This window comes from Malaya genurostris, chromosome 1, assembly GCF_030247185.1.
Source record: "Malaya genurostris strain Urasoe2022 chromosome 1, Malgen_1.1, whole genome shotgun sequence".
In the NCBI taxonomy this organism is placed as follows: domain Eukaryota; kingdom Metazoa; phylum Arthropoda; class Insecta; order Diptera; family Culicidae; genus Malaya; species Malaya genurostris.
The window spans coordinates 73,852,019-73,874,555 of NC_080570.1; the positions used below are offsets into that span (position 1 = coordinate 73,852,019).

Below are 22,537 nucleotides of genomic sequence, written 5' to 3' on the forward strand. Positions count from 1 at the left end.
TATCGAATGCTTTGAACATAAGACTAAAGTGTGTAACTGTATAATATACATCAATGTTGTAACATGTCAGTTTAAAATATCGTCATATTGATGTTTATATGATTTCTCAATATTCATTATATTCTCTGACTGTTGCTGCAATATTAAGTGTCAAACATATACACTAAGGTCTTTTTTATGCGGTTTTTAGGCGACTTTTTTATGCGAAGTTTCAGAGTTATGCGGTTTTTTTATGCGAATTTTCAGAGTTATGCGTTTTTTTATGCAAACTTTCAGAGTTATGCGGTTTTTTATACGGTTTTTTTAATGCGGTACGTGAACTCGCATAAAAAAAAAGACTTGCTAAGGTCTTTTTTAAAAGGTTTTTTATGCGACTTTATTTTATGCGAAGTTTCAGAGTTATGCGGTTTTTTATGCGAATTTTCAGAGTTATGCGGTTTTTATTTATGCGAATTTTCAGATTTATGCGGGATTTTTTTCATGCGGTTTTTTATGCGGTACATAAACTCGCATAAAAAAGACTTCAGTGTAAATAAAAAGTATTGAACAAAATGGCAGCAAGAATCTTTGTGCAACTGATTGCAATTGTTTCAATCTGACTGAACGAGAGCCTTGTTTAGAGATTGTGCACAGTAAGTATAATCATGGAAATGGATGGATTTTTCCGTAAATGTTTCGTTTTGATTACTTTCCTTTCAAATAATTACTAAATATTTCCCAAGTTCTAGGAAATCTTTGTAAATTGAACGAAACCTGAAATTATCGAGAATCAAATGATTTTTAAAAGTTATATGAGTACTTACACATTGACAGGAACTGGAAACAAATGAAACTTAAGTCCAATTAAAATGAATCAATTTAAAAAGATGATGTATCAGAAAACCACAAAATTCAATATCAAACATTATTACTGACAACACTTTTTATACCACCCAGAAGTAATATAATTTTTCATAACTTGTGCTTGCCTATAAAATTTTCAACCAATCATGAGCTGATCCGAAACTAGTTCGGAAAGTGGATTAACAGCAGCGATGTCAGATCTACGGAAATCTCCGGATTCGAACATTTTCTACGGATCTACGGATCCGTAGACAAAATTTGCGAAAATTGGATTTTTTCTACGAAAATCTACGGAAATTTAAATTGATCAACGGAGAACTACGGAAACTAGTTTTGTCAGACGAGCAAAAAAAAAGTTTTTCATCGCGAGAGCTTCCGAGAAAAATGCCAATCTACGGAAATGATACTACTGCTATCTGCCATCGCTGATTAACAGTTGTCAGGTTCTGTTCTATGGTATAACATTCAACATATCATGTTAAATGCATAGGTGCCTAGCTCTGCTATTTTCTTAGGACAGGGACAGACATCTGACTTCTGTTTCGAAGTAGAAATATTTTTTCTAATTTTTATAGACTCCTGTTGTAAATGAAAAAAAGCCTCCCGGCCATTGCAGCCGTAACAGAAGGAAAGATGATGGGTATTCTATGTAATTTCAATCACAAATTTAAATAAAAAGTTGTAATATATAGAACTTGAGCTTTAGGTTTTCCTAACTATCAATTTATTTTGGTTGCAAAACAATGCTTAATATTTCATGTTTACTTCATTTACAGATTATAGTAAACAGTTATTAACGGATAACACTTAGGTTCTTCAACAAAAAAAAATCATTCTGTAAAATGAATAATCTGTTAATTTTACAGCAGAAACAATTGATTCACAATCACATCTGCTGGATTCATTACAGTTCATTGTGTTTTGATAGCAAAATAGGGTAAACAACAAACGTGCTTTGTGTGTGAAAAATGTCAATCTTTTATACAATCAAAACGAGAGAAGCGAAGACAACTTCTTATATTCATAACAGAAACTTTTAAATCACTTCTATAATAAGTAACTCTTGTATATCATCAAAGACATCATATTAACAAGATATCCAGCTCTCACATTTCACGAACAAATCATTGGCAACATCCTTTTTAGCGAGCATGGTGCCCTCACACGAGTCCACATCGAGTCTCGTACATAGAAGTAGGGGAGAGAAATGTCAAATTCGTGTGCGCCAAAATAACAGCACTGCGCGCCCATTCAATTGACATGATATGTTGAAAAGAAGCCAATATCTTTCAATTAATCAAGAAGAAACAAAAATTGCTTTGTTACATTCATGAATCATATTTTCTCGAAGCATTGTAGATTGGACCTCGGATTGGACGGCTCATGTTTCAATACGTTCATACTTTTTGGTAGTTATTTCCATTGGCCACTATATCACCAAAACCAATAAATCGAGTAATTCCAAATTTCAAGGCAAGATTTCTAATTAGTACAGTTAGTGCATTAACGAAGGATTTTACAAACGAATTTCTTTACGTGATTAGCAATATTTTGTCGGAAAAAGCTAGTTTTGTCTTGGGGTATGTGATCATTATTTTCAGCAGTACCTGAACCGGTATAGCCAAAATCAGAAGTAGAACGACTTGTAAATTGAATTAGTTGCAAGCCTTATATACAGTTTCTTTCGCGTTTTTTGCATCTTCGCTATGAATGGTGATTCTAAAATTTAAGTCATATTCAGTTCATGATAATCGGCTCACCCATCTCTGAAAAATGCAATTGAGCTCAGTTTGAAAATATTTGATCAATATTCGGATCCAGGTAAAATCGAAAAGTTCTTCAAAGTACTGACCTACAAGACCATTCACTTGAAGTAAATTTGGTGTCACCGTGTTTTAAACTAAATCTGCATGCGCATTTAAAAATCTGTACAATTCGAGTAAATCTGTGTGAATGGCATCCCTGCTTCTCAAGAAAACAATTCAATTTGATGCAAACTGAAACACCACATATGCAGTAACTTTTTTTACCGCTAGGTGTCGTTTTTCAAATTGTCAAAATAAAATAAGTACTAACGTTTTTTCTTGAAATCGAATGAACGCGCCTAGAATTTGTTTAAAATATTTGCGCACTCGTTGTTCACATTATCTATATGTTTGTCAATTATTCGCGAGTAATTAATTTGTTTCTGAGTGTTTTTCAATCGTACAAGTTCTTTTTGCAGAGAGGCGTTATGTGTGTTTTATCGATTTGAATGAAGAATAAATTATGAGTGCTTTTGAGGTAAAAACCATTTTATTCTTGCGATTAGGATGCAATACTTTTTTTCAATAGGTAAAACTAACTCCAACTCGTGGTCAACCAAAGCGACGTAGTGAGTCTCGAGAACCAACACTAGTTTTACTTGGTCCCTTTACACCGAAAGCAACAGTTATTTTCGAAGGTGTTCCGGTGGGTAAAACCGCTCGGCGACAGCTGTTTGTTAAGAACCCTTACGATGGAACAATTAAAGTAAGCTGAAAAAAATTGATGTAATCCTGCATTGTTGTAAAAACATGAATAATAATTCGAAGAAATAATTATATAAAAATGCAGAATTAGAATGCTGAATTTCAAAATCGCAACAAATGCTCTACCTATCTCTTTTCACTTGAATTTATTCACGTTCAAACTTTATTCTTTTTGAAGGTATTAGTTACAAAACTTCCCAAACCGGAGATTAACCTCGCCCTCGAATGGACATCAACAGAAATATGTTCTGGAGAAGAGCGCCTACTAGAATTAGTATGGAATCCTAATAAAGCTTTTGCCAAGACGGAAATTCTTCAACTAAGCGATAATTGTGGCAACAAGAAAGATATCGTGCTTATTTTCAAAGCCGTGGAAACTAGAAAAACCGTCAAAACATCGAAACAAGCCTCCATTATCCCGAAAAAGCTAAAGCTTAAATCGCCTTCTCCTCCAAAAACAATAGTGAAGAGAAGTGTTTTAATGAAAACGCGTGGGTCTCCAATTAAGATATCCTATCAGTCACCATCGCCAATTCAGTCATTACCAAAAGTTCGACCTTTAAATCCAAGCAATGCTTCTAACTTATTCAGTTCCAGCATATTTGATTTTTCTATAGCTTCTGGGGAGCGCGTTGAATATAATAAAAAAGTGAATAAGGAAAATGTCAGTCCTGGGACACCAGAAAATGCATCGAAAGTTTTCAACAGTATTAAGTTTACACCTTCCGATAATACGAATATCTCTTATCTTGCGGATTTGCCCACACCGGTGAACTTCTCAAAACTAGCAAGAAAACGAATAAGTCTCTCTCCAATTTCCAATCAGTACTGTTATGAGCATGACATCTCACAACAATTAATTCCATCTGAACAAAGTGTTTTGGCTTTGAAAGAGACTCCTAAGTCAGTTAATAGATTGGATCGAATTGGAACTATCAACGAAAAATTTACATTAACGCCACAAACACAACAGAACATTCTCCACGAAAAGAAAGATTTTGATCCAAATTGCTTTTCAACCATAACAAAGGATATAAAACTGAAGGCAGCAGAAATTCATGAAGATGTTTATAGTGATATAAACAGGCAATTGAATTTCTCTTATGAATTTGAATTCAACGAAATGAAAGATTCGCCAAAATCAGCGTCCGTGAAGGCAGAAACCTTACTTTCAGCGAACGATAACTCTCCTTGCAACGAAATACAGTTGGTGTTCCTTAATAGTTTGGATGCAGCCTTAGACGAACAGCCAAAAGTACTGAACAAAACTCAAACTGTCTCATTATACGACTCGCACCCGCAACTTTCAATGATAGCTGAAGAAAGCTCTCGAGACTTGGGAATAACTTATCATACCAACGCAGCCGTTGAACATGAACCAGAGGAATTGAAAATTCATCAAAAAACATTTCACATCACTAGTATGATTAAATCAAGTTCGGATGATAACATTATAAAAAATCTTACAATGGATATTAAAAACTCCACCGTTCAAGGTTCCATGCCCAATCTAAACGGCGAGGAAGATGAAGAAGCGCGCATGTTTGTTGAACACGAGATTCGCGCCCAATCCAGTCGTTTCAATTTGCATGAAATTGATCAAACCACAGACGAGCTGAAATCATCAAAATGCAAACGACAGTTGAACAGTGAAAAGGATGAAGCGCTGTCGATGCTAATTTCACCTCCCAAAAAAAGTAAGCTCACACCGCCACCTTCCCTGGCTGCGCTTCCGACAATCTCAAGTTCTTGGACTGGCCCGAAAATTCCTACAAAAAGTCGTTCAATAAATCAAAAAGAACGAACCAGTTTTCAGGTAAGTGAAACACTACTAATTATTTAGTGAATAGTGGCTCTTAGCCTTCCTCAGAAGAAAAAACAAAATTTCCTTAAAATACCATTTTTTCGAAAACTATATTCACGAAACTATTAAATGGTGGAAAAGTGTTCGTCGTCCCAGAAAGCCATAGTTTAGAATAGGCAAATTTCTCCAACTTTTTCCTCGGAAAGGAATATTACCCAAAATATACTGCGATGAAAAAGCATACGCAGTTTATTTTAAATATATTTGAATTTACTGAATTCTGTTAACAAAACTGTATCTGAAAGACGCACTATCTCTCCTGAAAACAACGGATTCGTGCATGGTAAGGAAAGAATGCATAACCAAGTATTAAACGCAAGAATAACCTAAACTGCTGAAATTAATTAATTCAATAAGTAAAACGTTATACTAATGCTTATCTTCTTATTGCACCATCCAAAGCAATGTTGAATAACAGACACCACACCTCAACCCTCAACGAGATTCGCAGGGTCTCGAACAACGGACAAAACCCGGCTCATTGCAACCTTGACCAACCGTATCAGTTGTTTTTTCATCCGGCCTATATCTCAGATGTCTTGGAGCTTTAAAGCCAGTAATCTATCGTCCGGATGTTGTCCTTTAACATGGCTCTTGTGCGAGCGACTCATCCTCTCGTACAACATTCTTGTACGGCTGCTGCATTGCTGCGCGATCTTGGTCTTCTTTCTGATACTTTTCAACTTGGAACTACGTCTTCATTTTCTATATAGACGTGCGAATTCAAAATACGGAAAATAAAACCGTACGAACAGTGGTCAGGTTTTGAACATCTACAGCTAAATCAATTTTAACGTTGCGGAAATAACATTCTTCAAGAACGGGCCAGTAGCGCTAACTTAGGATTACTACCATACGGGCAAAGTCGTTTTTCCGATAGTCAAATATAGTTATATTTTGAGTATATTAAAGACTATACAGCTGACTGAATTTGCCGCACCCACAGATCGCCATCCACACCAAGTGCATTTTGGCAAATTTGTCGACCTTTTTCTTCCGGAACATCCAGACAGGACTTGCTAACAAAAACTCCAGGCCGGAGATCTGCTTGACGTTTGCTTTAATATACATACGTCTCGTCGTCCGTTACGATGCATTTCTGGTTCATTAACCACTACAGTACAGTACACCGGTACAGTTTCCTGGGTTATCCACTACTTCAACTTTTTATATTCGAGAAAAAGATTTTCATTGAAATGTTATAGAATCTAAATCATTTACTATCGTATTTAACGGAAAATTAAGTAAATTGTTTGTTACGCAGCTTTTATTTATTTATTCCCTATTTTCAGATACCAAAAAGCGTTTTGCCACGTAATCTTTCTCTTAAGCGGACACCAACGACACTAACAGTATCTAAAAAATTTAATGCTGAAGAAAAACGAGTCTTTTTATATGATTCGGACCATCATCTCAAAACGCTTATCAACCCAGATCCTTTCGCAGCAACCACCACATGCGATCCGTTTCTAACCGCCACCATGTATCTAGACGAACGATGTTTCGAAAAATACGAACGACAATTGAAGAAATGGCTCAACGCTTTAGTCACCATTCCGGCCGATTTAGATACTGAGCCAAGCAAGCCGGTGGACGTTGGGAAACTGTTCGACGAAGTCAAATGCAAAGAACTAACGTTAGCTCCAACGAAAGAACTAATATCTTCTAACTACTACAAAAATCGTTTGAATCAGTTGAGAAACTCTGGAATCTCGTTATACTTCAGTGAGCAAGTGGCGGCCCCACTGCGGAAAATTCGATCCGCAATTGAGAAGAAATCTATGGTACTACGAACAGATCGAGATTTACATTTAGATTTGGTTCTTCAAAGAAACATCCTCGAACTGCTGCTATGCTTCAACCCCCTGTGGTTGAGATTAGGATTGGAGGTCACGTTTGGCGAGCAAATTGAACTTCAGTCGAATCGAGATGTTGTTGGATTGAGTACATTTATCATTAATAGGCTGTTTCGTGATCGTTATCTCGAAGCCAAAAATTCGCGAGCTTACAACTTATCTGCTTCTTATTCAGATCACATGAAAAAGTTCACTTTTCGCATGTTCCTGTTTTTACTGTTTTTCCTGGACACCGCGAAATCACAACGGCTGATTAAGCACAATCCTTGCTTGTTTGTTAGAACTGCGCCTTATAAGGAAACTCGAGAGATTCTAATTCGATTTTCGTCACATCTAATTGCTGGCATCGGAGATATTACAAAACATTTGAAACGATTTGGGTATGTTTTGACTCATAAGCAAACATTTTTGGATGAGTTTGATTATGCGTTCGAAAATCTTGCTGTTGATCTTCGGGATGGTATTCGTCTGACTCGAGTTATGGAGATCATACTGCTAAAAGATGATTTGACACAAAGTTTGAGAGTGCCATCCATTTCGCGACTGCAGAAGATTCACAACGTAAACTTAGCATTGAAAGCACTAGAAGAAGCGGATTATCAAATCGCAGGAGACATCACTGCGAAAGATATTTGCGACGGCCATAGAGAGAAAACACTCTCGTTATTGTGGCAGATCGTATACAAGTTCCGATCTCCAAAATTCAAGGCTGCCGCCAATGTGATAAGGGCTTGGTGGAGGAACAATTGGCTAAAAGTGGTGATTGGACGGAGAATTGTAGAAAAGAAACAGAAACGAATGGAAGCGGCTACGACCAAAATACAAGCTTTCTACCGAGCCTACCGCGCAAGGCAACATTTCAAGAATATGCGACTCGAAAAGTTGCGAGCTGTCGTAGTTATGCAGAAGTATACTCGAAGGTAAGTTTCCTTACATATTCCTTCTTCAATCCTTTTACGTTGAAATATCAATTATACTTACGAATCTTGGTACAAAAGTAATCAGTAACATTTTGTATTATTTGAAATTGCCTTCAAGTTCTCGAGAGATTAGTCCTAAATGATACACGAATTATTAGTGCTTGTTATTTTCTGTTGAAAATACGTTAACGAATCCAAATTGCTTAAAACGATCTGAAATCCCCCCGGGCCCGGACTTTTTCAGGGGAATCAGAACAAATTGACTCAAATGGCACGTTCCCCTTGATATTTGGAGATTTGTGCCTAAATGCGATCTGAAATCCCCCCGGGCCCGGACTTTTTCAGGGGACCCGGAATTCGAAGATTTAAAAGTGTTGCTTAATCAAATCATTCGGACCTTGTTTTTTTATGTCACTAAACGAACGGTGCCCGTTTTGCAATCCCCCCGAGCCCGTTCATTCTGTCGGAGGGTCTACCTTTTATAAATACATTTTCACATTTGCGTGTGAGTACTATAGGAGATTAAAATGAAGACAATTGTTACAGTTAAAAATTGATCTATTTCACGAAATAGCGTTGCGGCACAGTGAAGGTAGGCCTAAGTAAGCTGAATTAGCTACAAGGTATGATAAAATTAATTGTGAATTAATCTAACCTCTAAATAGTAACACGAATTGTAGTTCATTAGAACGTACAGATCGGCAATTACAGCATCATCAACGTGCACTGCCTACATGAAGGGAGACCCGATGACGAGAAAGAACCGTTCTACGTGCAGCTGGAACAAGCCTATGACGGCTGCCCACGCAGAGACGTAAAAATTGTCATCGGTGACATGAATGCCCAGGTAGGAAGGGAGGCAATGTACTGACCGGTAATCGGGCCGAACAGCCTGCATGCCGCATCGAATAACAACGGCCAACGGTGTGTCAACTTTGCGGCCTCCCGAGGAATGGTAGTCAGAAGCACCTTCTTTCCCCGTAAGGATATCCACAAAGCTACCTGGAGATCACCTGACCAACAGATCGAAAACCAAATCGACCACGTTTTGATCGACGAAAAATTTTTCTCGGATATCAACAATGTTCGCACCTACCGCAGTGCGAACCACTACTTGGTTGCTGTATGCATGCGCTCAAAACTTTCGACGTTGGCTACCAAACGTCGCGCGGCTCCGGGATGCTGGAGTAGCCCAAGATTACGCGCAGCAGTTGGCAGTGGCACTACCAACGGAAGAGCAGCTTGGTGCAGCTACTTTTGAAGATGGCTGGAGAGACATCCGTTCTGCCATAGGTAGCACTGCATCAGCAACGCTAGGTACGGTGGCTCCGAACGTAAGGAACGACTGGTTCGACGACGAATGTGAACAGTTAGTGGCTGAGAAGAATGCAGCTTGGGCGAGCAAGCTGCAACACCGGACGAGAGCAAACGAGGAGCGATACAGACAGGCGCGGAACAGACTAAACTAAACGTATCCCGTAAAAAAAGCGCCAACAGGAAGACCGAGATCGCGAAGCGATGGAACAGTTGTTCCGTGCTAATGACACAAGGAAGTTCTACGACAAGGTGAACCGTTCGCGCAGATGCCATGTGCCACAGGCCGATATGTGCAAGGACACCAACGGGGATCTTCTCACGAACGACTGTGAGGTGCCGGCAGTATTTCTACAAGCACCTCAATGACGATGTGGCGGAATACGAAAGTGGCGGCGCGGTAACGAACTACCGGTAACGACTACCGGTTCCAGTCCGCCAAGAAGTGGAGGAGGTGGTAAGCCGGTTGAAAAATAATAAGGCCGCTGGCGTTGACCAACTACCAAGCGAGCTACTTAAACACGGTGGTAATGCACTAGTGAAAGCACTGCACTGGGTCGTTACCAAGATCTGGGAGGACGAGATTTTACCGGAGGAATGGATGAAAGGAATCGTGTGTCCCATCTACAAAAAGGGCGATAAGCTGGATTGCTGCAATTACCGCGCGATAACTCTGCTGAACGCCGCCTACGAGATACTCTCCCAAATCTTATGTCGTCGACTTTCACCGATTGCAAACGAATTCGTGGGACAATATCAGGCAGGATTTATGGGCGAACGCGCTACCACGGACCAAGTGTTCACCATCCGCCAGGTGTTGCAAAAGTGCCGTGAATACAATGTGCCCACACATCACTTATTCATCGATTTCAAATCAGCCTACGACACAATCGATCGAGAACAGCTATGGAAAATCATGCACGACTACGGATTCCCGGACAAACTGATACGATTGGTCAAGGCTACGATGGATCGAGTGATGTGCGTTGTTCGAGTATCGGGGATAAACTCGAGTCCCTTCGAAACTCGCAGAGGGTTACGGCAAGGTGATGGCCTTTCGTACCTGCTATTCAACATTGCTTTGGAGGGTGTGATAAGAAGGGCGAGGATAGACACGAGTGGCACGATTTTCAGAAAGTCCGTCCAGCTACTTGGTTTTGCTGATGAGGTTGATATTATAGCACGCAACTTTGAGAAGATGGAAGATACGTACATCGGAATAAAAGCTGAGGCCAAGCGGATCGGACTAGACATCAATGTGTCAAAGACAAAGTACATGAAAGGCAGGGGCTCGAGAGAAGATAACGTCAGCCACCCATTACGAGTTCTGATTGGTGGTGATGAAATCGAAATGGTTGACGAGTTCGTGTACTTGGGCTCACTGGTGACTGCCGATAATGACACCAGCAGAGAAATTCAGAGACATATTGTTAGGAAATCGTGCTTACTTTGGACTGCGCAGGACGCTTCGATCGAGCAAAATTCGCCGTCGTACGAAGTTAACTATCTACAAAACGCTGATTAGACCGGTTATCCTCTACGGGCACGAGTCCTGGACAATGCTTGCGGAGGATCAAAGCGCACTAGGTGTTTTTAAACGGAAGGTGTTGCGAATCATCTTTGGGGGAGTGCGGATGGAAGACGGTACCTGGAGAAGGCGAATGAACCATGAACTGCACCAGTTGCTGAGAGGACCAACCCTCGTCCCAACGGCCAAGGTCGGGTGGTTACGGTGGGCCGGGCATGTTGTTAGAATGTCGGAGAACAACCCGGTTAAAATGATTCTCGATAATGATCCGACCGGTATAAGAAGAAAAGGCGCGCAGCGGGCAAGATGGATCGATCAAATTGAGGATGACCTGCGGACCCTTCGCAGCTACCGAGCCTGGCGGCGAACAGCCATGAACCGAGTTGAATGGAGACGCCTCCTGTATACAGCAGAGACCCGCGTGGTCTACGACTGATAGAGTAGAGTAGTAGTACAGATCGGCAATTAGGACGCTTTCGTTATTTTTTTAATGCTAAATGTCTTAGAAATGCATGAAACGTCGAGATTGGGTGCCATTTAAAAAAATATTATCGACTCTGGAACTGGGGAATTAATTTTAATTTTTTTTTTGTCTTAGAATTGCATGCAATTTGGTATTATCTCGAAAAAAATTTATGAGATTCTAGGATATTCAACTTAAAAAAATGTTTTAGATTTCGCAAAATCTCAAGTTCCAGAGTCGATTTCTTCCAAAAATTCTTTCAATGGAACGTCATTGGTTTGCAGAGATCGTTCAACCTTGTATCATCAGGGTATGATCTGAATTTAAATTTCCTTATTATTATAAGGAATTATCGTTATGACCGAATTGAGTCTGTTAATTGTTGAGTCTGTTGTAAATAAATGAATTAGGCTTAAGAATAAGATTTGAAAGTGAACAGACTTTTGGTTCAACGATGTTACACTTAGATTTTTCCCCTGCTCTTTAGCTCAGAAAGGGGTATGGACGAGTTGTATCAAATTAGTCACGATACACTCGGATTGTGAGTAAGTGTCTATCAGAGGGCGTAGCAAGTGTCCCTCACAAAGGTGGTCATAATAAATTTTATCTAATATGACGAGAATCTGTACTTTTTTAAGACTGTAAACTCTTTTTGCATAACTTAGATATGATTATAAGGATATTCTGTGGGGAGAGGGTGTAGTAAGTGCCTCTAAAAAAGGAGTGTAATGTTTGTAACGGCATAACTCCGGAACTATTGCACGGATTGCAATAAAATTTGGCACATTTATTTCTTGCTCTTCAGAAGTAGTCATAAAGGTATTTTTATAGGGGAGGAAGCGTAGCAAGTATCATTAACAGGCTATGAAAAAGTTCATAAAATTTGACAAGAATCGATAATTTTAAAAGAACATGCAAACATTTTCCATACCTTAGATATGATATATGTGGGGGTGAATGTAGCACTTGCCTTTAAAAAGGGGGATATAACGACATAACTCCGAAACTACTGAATGTATTGCTATCACACTTGGCATAGCTGCTGTTTGCTCTTCAAAGATAGTTGTAAGAATATTTTCATGGGGGAGGGAGCGTAGTAAGTATCCTTCTTGCTCTTCAGAGATGATCATTAGGACATTTTCAGGGGGAAAGTGTGTAGCAAGTGTTCTTGACATGGCGGGAGAGAGTCAATGACAATTTATATAATTTGAAGAGAATCGGCATTTAGACTAGAAGGAGGAGTTTTTGAAAATCAATTTTCATCTCCAATTTTTTGTAAAACAAGAGAATGGCAAAAATTTCGAGGTCGTGGTAGATAGTACTCCTGTTGTTAATTTGAATGCAACACAATCTGGTTTCATTTTGCGGGAAATTCATGGAACTAAGGGAAACTAATCTTTATCTGCTTATGAACGCGAGTGTATTTAAATCTCAGGATAACTACGAAACAACTAAACGAATCATCCCGAAGTTTGGCACATGTACCAAAGCTATGAATCGATGTTTTTTGAAAAGTACAGATACTTTCTACACTACTCAGGGTAATCATGGAGGAGATCTGTAGTAAGTTCACTGACAAAAAGGAAGTTAAATCAAAATAAATTATAAATTTATTTTGAGGATGAGGGTAGAGTAAGTGCCCCGAACATGGAAAATGTAAGAGAAAATTTATGGTACTTCTTTACGAGTATAGTATATTTCTAGCAACTAAGTGAGGTTCACAAAAATTTTAACAAGAGGGAGGGAGAATTAGTATTCTCAACATTGATCTGAATTGACGAAATCATACAATCAATGTGCATTTTATTATGTATCGACTCAAGGTCATGGAAATAAGTTTACACAACATTTGTATGAACTGAATCGTTATTCTACAGGTTTTCCTCCCCGATGAACGACCAAAATGGTAAAATAAATTATATAAAAACCCTTCTTAATCCACCTAGTGGTGTGATAATGCCTTTCTCTTCTTTCATAACAGTCTCATGAAAATATGTTTCATACTTTTATTAAATAATTTTGGATACTAATTTTGACACCAATTGATTCAGATTGATTCGAGTAGTTCACAAAAGTATGCTTCAATGTTTATGTCACACAGTCAGCATCATTTTTCCAAACTAGTGCTTGACATTTGCGTTGCTTATTTCTATGAGAACAGTGATGCTAATCTAAAAAAAGCCTTCTTAGTCCACTTAGTGGAATTTTCATATATCTTGAAAAATCACCATATGGGGGAGTACATGAAATTTTGATGCCAAAAGGCTTAGAATTGCATGAAACGTCAAGATTTAGTGTCATCTCGGAAAAAATTTTTTTTGAAAAAGTCGACTTTTTCTAAGTCCCAGAAAGTTGATTTAAAAAAAAAAAATTTTCTTTTAAATGACACTAAATTTCGATGTTTCATGCAGTTTTTAGAGTTTCGGCATCAAAAAAAATTTTCGATTTTGAAAATTTCTTGTACTCCCCCCCAGAGCTGCAAATTTTCAGTCATGTCAAATGACCTTGACAGACTGAAGAAAATCATCGTCAACTGTAATCGGTACGGTCAAAGTGTCTTTTAAATGAGATACTCGATAGTTCAATGACCAAGTAGAAGTATACTCAGTCAAAGACAGGTGACGCATTTTGTTCTCTCTCTCATTCTCCTATTCCCTGTTGCAGTAAAAAAATTCCATGAGAGTACTAACATAAACATAAATTGATAAAGTTCATTGTTCTTTGTAAAAAGTCATCGGATTTCGGAGTTTATTGGTGTACATGAATTTAATTCAATGTTTATGCTGCTGGATTAATATTTAGTCACATCGTAATCAAGCAGTTACAGGAGAAATGAAGATAATATCAATCGCATCGGCAATCAATGAGCGTCCTGGTGAGTATAATATCAAGAGAATTTAAGTTATGACAGATCGGCTCTCAGACACTCAATATATGATGATTGGTAGAGCCTGGTTGGCAGCAGTCCAGTGACATAAACTTTCCAATCTTCGTCGTGCAAAGTTGCTCGTTGATAGTGACATTTAGCAGCTCTGCTCCCCCCTATGGTACTTTTTCAAGATCGAAAATTGTCAAACCTTTACCACCGGGCAGCACCCCTTACGCATATTTAATTTAGGTCAAATTTTGCATGAAGGCTTTTTTCGAGGTGCTTAAACTTTTGAGCACTAGAACTTAACGAAAATAGAGGTGATCCCAAAATTTTGGCACCCTTATTTATATAAGAGCGGTAAAAATCAATGTGTTTTGTCGGTTACGTCATTTATACCATCATATATCTGGAACCAAAAGTCACAACCATTTGATCTTCGAACTTGATCAATGGCCCGACAGTAGCTTTCAAACGAGCCCAAGTTTGTTAAAATCGGTTCAGCCATCTCAGAGAAAATTGAGCGCTTTCAAATATCTTCGAAAAGTGCACACACATACATACACACACAGACATTTTCCGATCTCGTCGAACTGAGTCGAATGGTATAAAACACTATGGGTCTCCAAGGCTCCGTTCGAAAGTCGGTTTTTCCAGCAATTCTAATACCTTTCTATAGAGAAAGGAAAAAGGTTATTCTATAGTACGAATGTAGTTATGATGTTAAACAGCATTCCGTTATAAAATAATCATTATCAGATGTAAAGTTTTGAGCAATTAATGATGTTATGAAAATTTTTATTAAGAGGAGGGAGTAGCAAGTGTTCATAGCCATGGAAGCCATGTAGATCGAATGTGACGAGGAAGTACGTTACAAGCACATATACATATGAAACTCGGAGCTTACTAAGAAGATATTTATAGAAAGAAAGGTGTTTTAAATGTTTCTAACAAAAGGGTTCAAATAAAAAAAACTGACCAAATTTGTCGAGCATATCATAAAAATTATGATAATTGTGAGATCTGAGATGGGACACTGATCACTCGCAATCTGAATATGAACGGAGTATTGTTCAATCGGGTTTACTTCTAAGTTATGTTTCTCTATAATCAGAGTATATCACTAAGCAGGACAGCTTCGAGATTTTTTTTTTTGGCCTTCCCTTCACGAAACATTTCCGAGCAACGCCGGGTAATTCAGCTAGTATTTTATAAAAGCATCTGTTTGTTGTTGTTTTTTTTAAAATAAATATTTCCAAAATATTTTATATTTAATTTAACGGAATATGCAGTTGACTGTTATCGATTTTTCAGGTTTTTGGCACAGAAACATGCTGCCTTGCAGTACTCATCAATTCTGCGTATCCAACGTTGGTGGCGATTAATGCAATATACAAAATCGGTACGTGAGCGATTTTTGCTGCAACGAAAAAGTGCCATTCTCATCCAGACCAGTTTTCGTAGACATTTGCTTGCAAAACGACTGTTGGCTGCATCAGATATCATTTACCAAATTCAAGTGGAAGCTCGACTGAGGCACGAGAAAGCTATCATTATCCAGCGGGCGATGAAATCGTACACCACCCACAAGAAGTTACAGTCGATCGTGATGGGAATGGTTGCATTCAATAGACGCAAGGCGCTCAAATATCGTGCAGCTTCCAGAATTCAAGCACTAGTTAGAATGCGCAAAGTACGCCTGGAGTACCAGCGTTTGCGGAATGCTGCTATCACTATTCAGCGTCGATGGAGGGAAACTTTATTAGCAAGAAATGATAGACTAGCCTTCTTGAAAATGAGAAGAAGTGCAATCACAATTCAGATGGCAGTCAAAGGTTACTTTCTTATGAAACAAGACATGGCGAGTTACGAAGAAATACGAAAGAAAATAACATTCATTCAAAGAAAGTTCAGAGCCAAGTCTGAAATGATGAGACAGCAAACTAACTACATTCGATTGAAACAAGCAACTCTAGTGATACAGCAACGATATAGAGCTCTAATTGAAATGAGATGCATTAAGAATGATTTTTTGCGGATAAAATGGGCAACAGTAGTCTTACAACAAAGGTACCGCGCTCAACGAGCGATGCAGTCCACAAGAGAGCAATTCATCAGTTTGAAACATGCTACTGTAACCATTCAACAGCATTTCCGAGCACTCATTGCCATGAAACAGTGTTACCGCAATTATGAACGAATTAAATCTGCTTGCATCACCATCCAGCAGCGTTGGCGTGCAACAATAGCAATGAGACAGCAAAGGATCAAGTTTCTTGCTGTACAATATTACACTATTTATATTCAAAGACAATTTCGAGCCAATATCACTGCTAGGAATCAACGCAAAGGATACCTAAAATTGAAATCAGCTGCAATATGTATACAAAAAAGATTCCGAGCTACGTTGCTTACTCGTGAAATACAGAATCACTACCGAACGCTACGTAAAGCGGCAATTCATATACAGAGATATTGGAGAAATCATCTGATGAAACGAAGAACTAGAGAAAACTATTTGGCTAAGCGTACGGCTGCCATTAAAATTCAAAACTGTTTCCGAGGGTATGTGTTAACCAAACAAACTCGCAACAGTTTTGTTAACCTGCGATTGGCGGTAACTCTTATACAACAAAAATATCGTGCAACACTGCGTATGCAGGAGCAGAAACGATCCTTCCAAACTCTGGTCAAGGCTGCTCTTGTGTTTCAAAGGCAATATAGAGCCATTCTAATAGCTCGCAAGCAAAAAGCTGATTACGTAAGGTTAAGGGAAGCCACCATCTGCATCCAACGACACTGGAGGGCGTTTGTTTCGATGAGAAAATGTCATGAAGAATACAAAACGCTTAGAAAATCTGTTGTTAACATTCAGATCCAGTACCGCGCAATAAAATCGATGAAAATAGTGCGATTGGAGTACCAGCGAACACGTGCAGCAGCTGTCCTTGTTCAGCAGAAATATCGAGCCAAACGTGAAATGGAACGTGTCTGTGGACAGTATTTAAATTTAAAAAGTGCCACAATCGTTATTCAACAGTATTTTCGCGGGTATTTAGAAATGAAACTACATAGAGCTTCTTTCGTCCAAACAAAATTAGCAACATATTGTTTACAACAACGATTCAGAGCCCTCAAGGCAATGAAAACGCAGAGAAGGCAGTATCTACATCTGAAATCTTCTGCGTGTACAATTCAGCGTTGGTTCCGGTCCTACCTAGTAATGAAACATTGTCGTACAGAGTTTGTACGTCTCAAAAACGCATGCATCGTTATTCAAACGAGATATCGGGCAAAAATAGCTATGACCATTGAATCTCATCAATACGAAAGATTACGATTTTCTGCTTTAAAGATACAACAACGTTGGCGTGCAGTTTTGAACATGAGACATCAATGCAGTGAATATCAAAGAATTTTAAAAGCTGTTTGTAAAATTCAAACGTTCTATCGAGCTTACAGGCTACGGCTTTTGGATCAATGCAATTATCGAATCTACCGATCTGCTGTTATTGTCGTGCAACGTCAGTACCGTGCAAATATTCAAATGCGTTCCGAACGATCACGTTTCCTGCTTCTGAAAACAACTACACTACGACTGCAATGCCGAATTCGAGGTTTCCTCGCCCGTCAGGCATTCCAAGCGAAACTAACACCTGAATATTTGAATCACCGCCAGCAGGAACTTGCGGCTAGACGGATACAGACTTACTGGCGAGGATACTGTCATCGCAAACGCTATCAAACGCCACTGATGCGCGATATAGCCCATCGAATGATTGCTAGTCGACGGGAGGCGATTCGTGATCCATCTAATCGAGTAACCAATATCTTGCGGTCCTGTATGAAGTTTATGAAAACGCGATTCGCGGTACATGAGGCAATCAAGGTTTTGCTGAGAATCGAACATATCTCACGGCTAGTGCCACATTTACTCACTAACGATTCTATTTTCCTGGCTAGTTTTTGCTACATGACGATGGCACAGGCAATTCGATCGGAATTGGATAAACAGCTAATAGAGATTTGTGCTCGAATCATTCTAAACATGGCCCGATTTGAGGGAACCAAGGAGGAAGCTTTTCAGGTTATTTTGTTCTGTTTAACGTTTGTATGAAAACTCATAAACACCTTTTTTACAGGAAAACGGTTTAATTACTGTATCGCAAATGCTTCTCCGCTGGTGTGATAAAGAGTGTGGTATCTTCAATACCTTGTGTACACTATTGTGGGTTCTATCCCATGACGCGCACAAGAAGAATGTATGTATATTACTCCAACTTTAGTACCGTATTATTGTGCAACAATTTTTATTTTGCAGGCCATCCGAAGCTACATGATTTCGCGAGAGGCTATTTTTATGCTGCGTGAAACTAGGAAACTTGTCCAACGTAAAGAAAATATGCGTAAGAACGTCAAGAAACCGGTTGGATGTCTCGTACCACCAGACCCGATTTTATTGCGGATGGAACCAATTTTGGCACCTGATTACGGTGTGATACGAAGCAAACCGTACGTATTTTACTCCTCTGTGTTTGCATTTGAAACTGTCCTGAATGTGTTGGATGTAGACATATCGTAACCACAATTTGGGTTTTTAACCCTATGTATGTATCGCAGCCATTATTGTTTTACATATTATTTTCGAAGTTAAATGCATTTGTTACTATAAAACGGCAACAAAACGAAGTGTTTCATGCAAATAAATATGCATAGTTATATTGCCACCGTAATTAGTTACAGTCTAAGTCTATCATTGAACTTTGAAGAAAATCATACTTGGTAATTAATATTAAGAATTAAGATTGCTTGTGATCAATTGAAATTTATTATTTCAATGCCAGAAAAAAAACTAACGGCATTTAACTTTAAAAAAAACAAAAAAAACATGTTCTTTACCAAAAATAATATATTTTCAAATGCACTCAAACGATACATAATATTCGAAAGACATAAAATCACTTCATACACAGATTATTTTCTATTTCTCGTGAACCAATGTAACACTCATTTGATATTTTTCCTAAATAATTGCAGTTTCGCTAGAAGCCCATAAATGCATCCAAATAGCTGATGAAATCTGCCACTGATCCAGGGGGGAACTTTTTCAGTTGGTTAAAATCACTTTCGGCCAATGTTTGGCTTAACGTAGATGGGGTACAATATAGAAGATAACCTTCTTTAAATAATTGTTCCGCAAGTTCTGCTTGGTGGTTGTCCATCAATCGTTCGTTCACCACAACGACAAGTGGCTTCTCAGCTCCTAATATTTCTATGCAACTGCCTGCACCTGCATGACTGATTACCAAATCCGCCTGTTGAATATCTTCCTCTATGTTGGTTTTGAGATCAAAGAATTTCACGTCTATATCACTCCCAAACACTTCTTTCGCAATGACAGGGTCCTTGCCACGTCCTATCTGTAGACTCAATTTTCGACAACCCATTCGACGAAGCTCATTTACTACACCGCTCTCAGTAACCTTTTCAATTAGTTCCTCAAATTGTGTTGTGCCAACGGTAACGAAGATTTTCTCAAAAGTAGAATTTTTCATTTTTTCGATGTCGGGAAACTATCAATAAATGAATTAAACATTATTGAACGAAACACGTTTAAAATTATTTTTCTACTCTTCGTATGTTCAAATCACCTGTTGAAATTAAATATAATTAGGTTTTCAGATTGTTTCCAAATTCACATAAATACGAATTGAAACATAAATCTTCCAGTTTAGTTCTGTCATACAGGGCTTGGATTCTGCAAATCAGAGACATCCACCCGTTTGTGAGGAATTCTGGCAACCGTCAGAAGACTGGCTGCATTCCGGCTGCTGTCAAAATTGTTCAGGCGAAATTGCGTCATTATCTCGCCGTATGTGTCTTGTTTATTTCTCTCTTCCTTCTTTTTTTTTATTCAACTTCATTTGATGTTTGTCAATCCCGTATGTACATACAAAAAACGAATCTTGAGACGAGTTAAATGAGTAATATGTGTATGTTTGGTAGTGAGAAAGCACTGTTATTAGCAATAACATTTTCATAATTAGTATGTATGAAGGGCAATAATTTATTTCCTTTCACATGTACTTTTTAATGAAAAGAAGACAACCAAGACGCTAAAAATGTAGAACCGATTCAAAACGGTTCTGCCAATCTTATATGGCCCATTCAGTAATAGCCGTTCAACCGAGAAGGTTGTGTATAGAAGCGTACAGTTTAATAACGCTGGTTGGTTTACACGCGTTAAATACGACAACGGTTGAACTACAGGTAGAGACCTGTTGGCAGAAGCCGTTAAAACGTATAGTCGTGCTGCATAAGAGAGCCCTAGTGCTGGGCCAAGCTGGTGAAGGAAACAACAAAGGGCGTTTCCCAAACTCTACCCAGGCCGCAATATACAGCCACAAGTGCTGAGCAGGAGAGTGCAAAGGCACATCGAAGAGGAAGAGTGCAAAGGCACATAGAAGCAGGAGAGTGCAAAGGCACACCGGTGCGAAGGCACTTCGGTGCAGAAGCATATCGGTGCGGAGCACTAGGAAGAAGGAGACAAGACAACTCGGTCTTTCCACTGCCATACAACACGCAGGTATACACCGGTGACCTGCGCTGGTTACAGCTGGCGAAGACGAAAGCAAATCGGAATTCGAGTGGTGCTGGATGTCAGGTAGCAGTAGCATCACATCCAACAATCAGCCTCCAACAAGAACATCTAGAGCAACGAGGATCTACACGGCAGTGCAACGGAGATAGACAACAATTTCAAGGTAGAAGTTTTTTCTTTTCCTTTTGATTGAGTACTGTGTAGTGTTGGTTTCAAATTTTATTTTAAAGTTTAGTTAAAAATTTTAATGTAATGGATGAATCCATGGACGTAAATCCTAGCATGAATCCGATACCCCCACGAACGAAAAAATATCAGGAGAGCTCTTCTGGGCCTTGGATAGTCTTTTTTAGACGTATATCAAAGCCATTAAACATTTTTCAAATTAATAAAGGTTTGACATCACGATACTCTTCAATCAAAGAGATCATAAAAGTAAATAATGATAAAATTCGTGTTGTGGTAAATAATTTGAAACACGCGAATGATATTGTCTCTTCGGAACATTTCAATAAAGAGTATAAAGTTTACATATCCTCCAAAGATGTCGAAATTGACGGTGTTGTTACCGAAGCGAGTCTTTCGGTAGATGATTTACTCAAGCATGGTGTTGGTCGTTTCAAGAACTCTATGCTTGAGGGTGTGAAAATACTGGAGTGCAAACAACTGTACTCAGTAGTTCATGAAGAGGAAAAAAAAGTTTATCGCCCATCAGACTCGTTTCGAGTGACGTTTGCCGGGTCTGCGTTGCCGTCCCATGTCTATGTCGATAAAATTCGCCTCCCTGTTCGGCTTTTTGTTCCAAATGTAATGAATTGTACGAACTGCAAAAAATTTGGCCACACAGCTACTTACTGTAGTAATAAACCAAAATGTATTAAGTGTGAAGGGCCTCATAAAGATAATGATTGCAACAAGGAAATTGAAAAATGTATTTATTGTGGGAATAGTCCTCATGATGATATTTCAGTATGCACTGCATTTAAAGTGCACAAAGACAAAATTAAGCTTTCTTTAAAAGCACGGTCTAAGCGCACATATGCAGAAATGCTTAAAACGGTCATTGATGTCCCCCCTTTGGAAACCGAAAAGGGGTTTTCAAATCTAGAGGAACCAGAGGACTCTGACTCTGACGAAAATAGTGAAGGTAATTCGTTTATCACTACCCAAGGGTCAGTTAAGAGAAAGAAGTCTTCCTCCAAATTACCAAAAAAGACACCTAAAATTTCATCTTCAAAAAAAGATCCCCGTGTTAAACAAAAAAAGTCAAAACCAAAGACTGTGCCTCCTGGTTTGTCAAATTCACAAACCAATCCAGGATCTAGTACAGAAAAAGATAATAATCCAGTGGGCTCCATTTCACAGCCACCAACAGGATTACTGAAGTTTTCGGAAATTGTTGAATGGATTTTCTCAGCATTCAATATATCTGAACCCTTAAAGACCCTCATAATGGCATTCCTTCCAATAGCCAGAACCTTTTTGAAGCAGTTATCAGCTCAATGGCCAATTGTCTCAGGTTTTGTATCTTTTGATGGATAATTTATCACCCGTCGCAAATGATACAATCACTGTCCTGCAGTGGAATTGTCGAAGCATCATGCCAAAACTTGATTCATTTAAAATATTATTGCATAGTCAAAAATGTGATGTATTTGCTTTATGCGAAACATGGCTTACTTCAAACATAGCTTTAAATTTTAATGATTTTAACATTATACGTCTCGATAGAGACTCTCCGTATGGTGGAGTGCTTTTGGGAATTAAGA

The 22,537-nt window shown here is 38.7% G+C and overlaps 2 protein-coding genes across 3 annotated transcripts; one reads left to right on the forward strand and one right to left on the reverse strand.

Annotated features, from left to right (window-relative positions):
- The first annotated feature begins 2,927 nt into the window (after positions 1 to 2,927).
- On the forward strand, positions 2,928 to 18,901 carry LOC131440479 (protein abnormal spindle). Its single transcript, XM_058611789.1, has 7 exons — positions 2,928 to 3,126; positions 3,178 to 3,354; positions 3,532 to 5,169; positions 6,510 to 7,993; positions 15,482 to 18,254; positions 18,310 to 18,429; positions 18,489 to 18,901. The coding sequence occupies exons 1-7, from the start codon at positions 3,112 to 3,114 to the stop codon at positions 18,747 to 18,749; spliced, it is 6,468 nt and encodes a 2,155-aa protein (XP_058467772.1). The 5' UTR covers positions 2,928 to 3,111; the 3' UTR covers positions 18,750 to 18,901.
- A 157-nt stretch (positions 18,902 to 19,058) lies between these two features.
- LOC131438437 (UDP-N-acetylglucosamine transferase subunit ALG13 homolog) lies at positions 19,059 to 19,935 on the reverse strand. 2 transcript variants are annotated; one of them, XM_058608495.1, is made up of 2 exons: positions 19,819 to 19,935; positions 19,059 to 19,740 (listed from the first exon to the last, which is right to left on the reverse strand). In XM_058608495.1, exon 2 carries the CDS (start codon positions 19,720 to 19,722, stop codon positions 19,210 to 19,212), a length of 513 nt encoding a protein of 170 aa, XP_058464478.1. In that variant the 5' UTR covers positions 19,723 to 19,740; positions 19,819 to 19,935; the 3' UTR covers positions 19,059 to 19,209. The 2 variants fall into 2 exon arrangements, with proteins under 2 accessions (XP_058464478.1, XP_058464561.1); XM_058608578.1 differs by having other exon boundaries at positions 19,799 to 19,917.
- Between the last annotated feature and the right edge of the window lie 2,602 nt (positions 19,936 to 22,537).

Bases quoted from the DNA above. Each gene is read 5' to 3' on its own strand.
- LOC131438437 (XM_058608495.1), bottom strand. From the start codon at position 19,722: ATGAAAAATTCTACTTTTGAGAAAATCTTCGTTACCGTTGGCACAACA.
- LOC131440479 (XM_058611789.1), top strand. The intron at 3,355-3,531 runs GTAAGCTGAAAA...TTCTTTTTGAAG, and splicing joins CTTACGATGGAACAATTAAA to GTATTAGTTACAAAACTTCC. The intron at 7,994-15,481 runs GTAAGTTTCCTT...TCGATTTTTCAG, and splicing joins ATGCAGAAGTATACTCGAAG to GTTTTTGGCACAGAAACATG.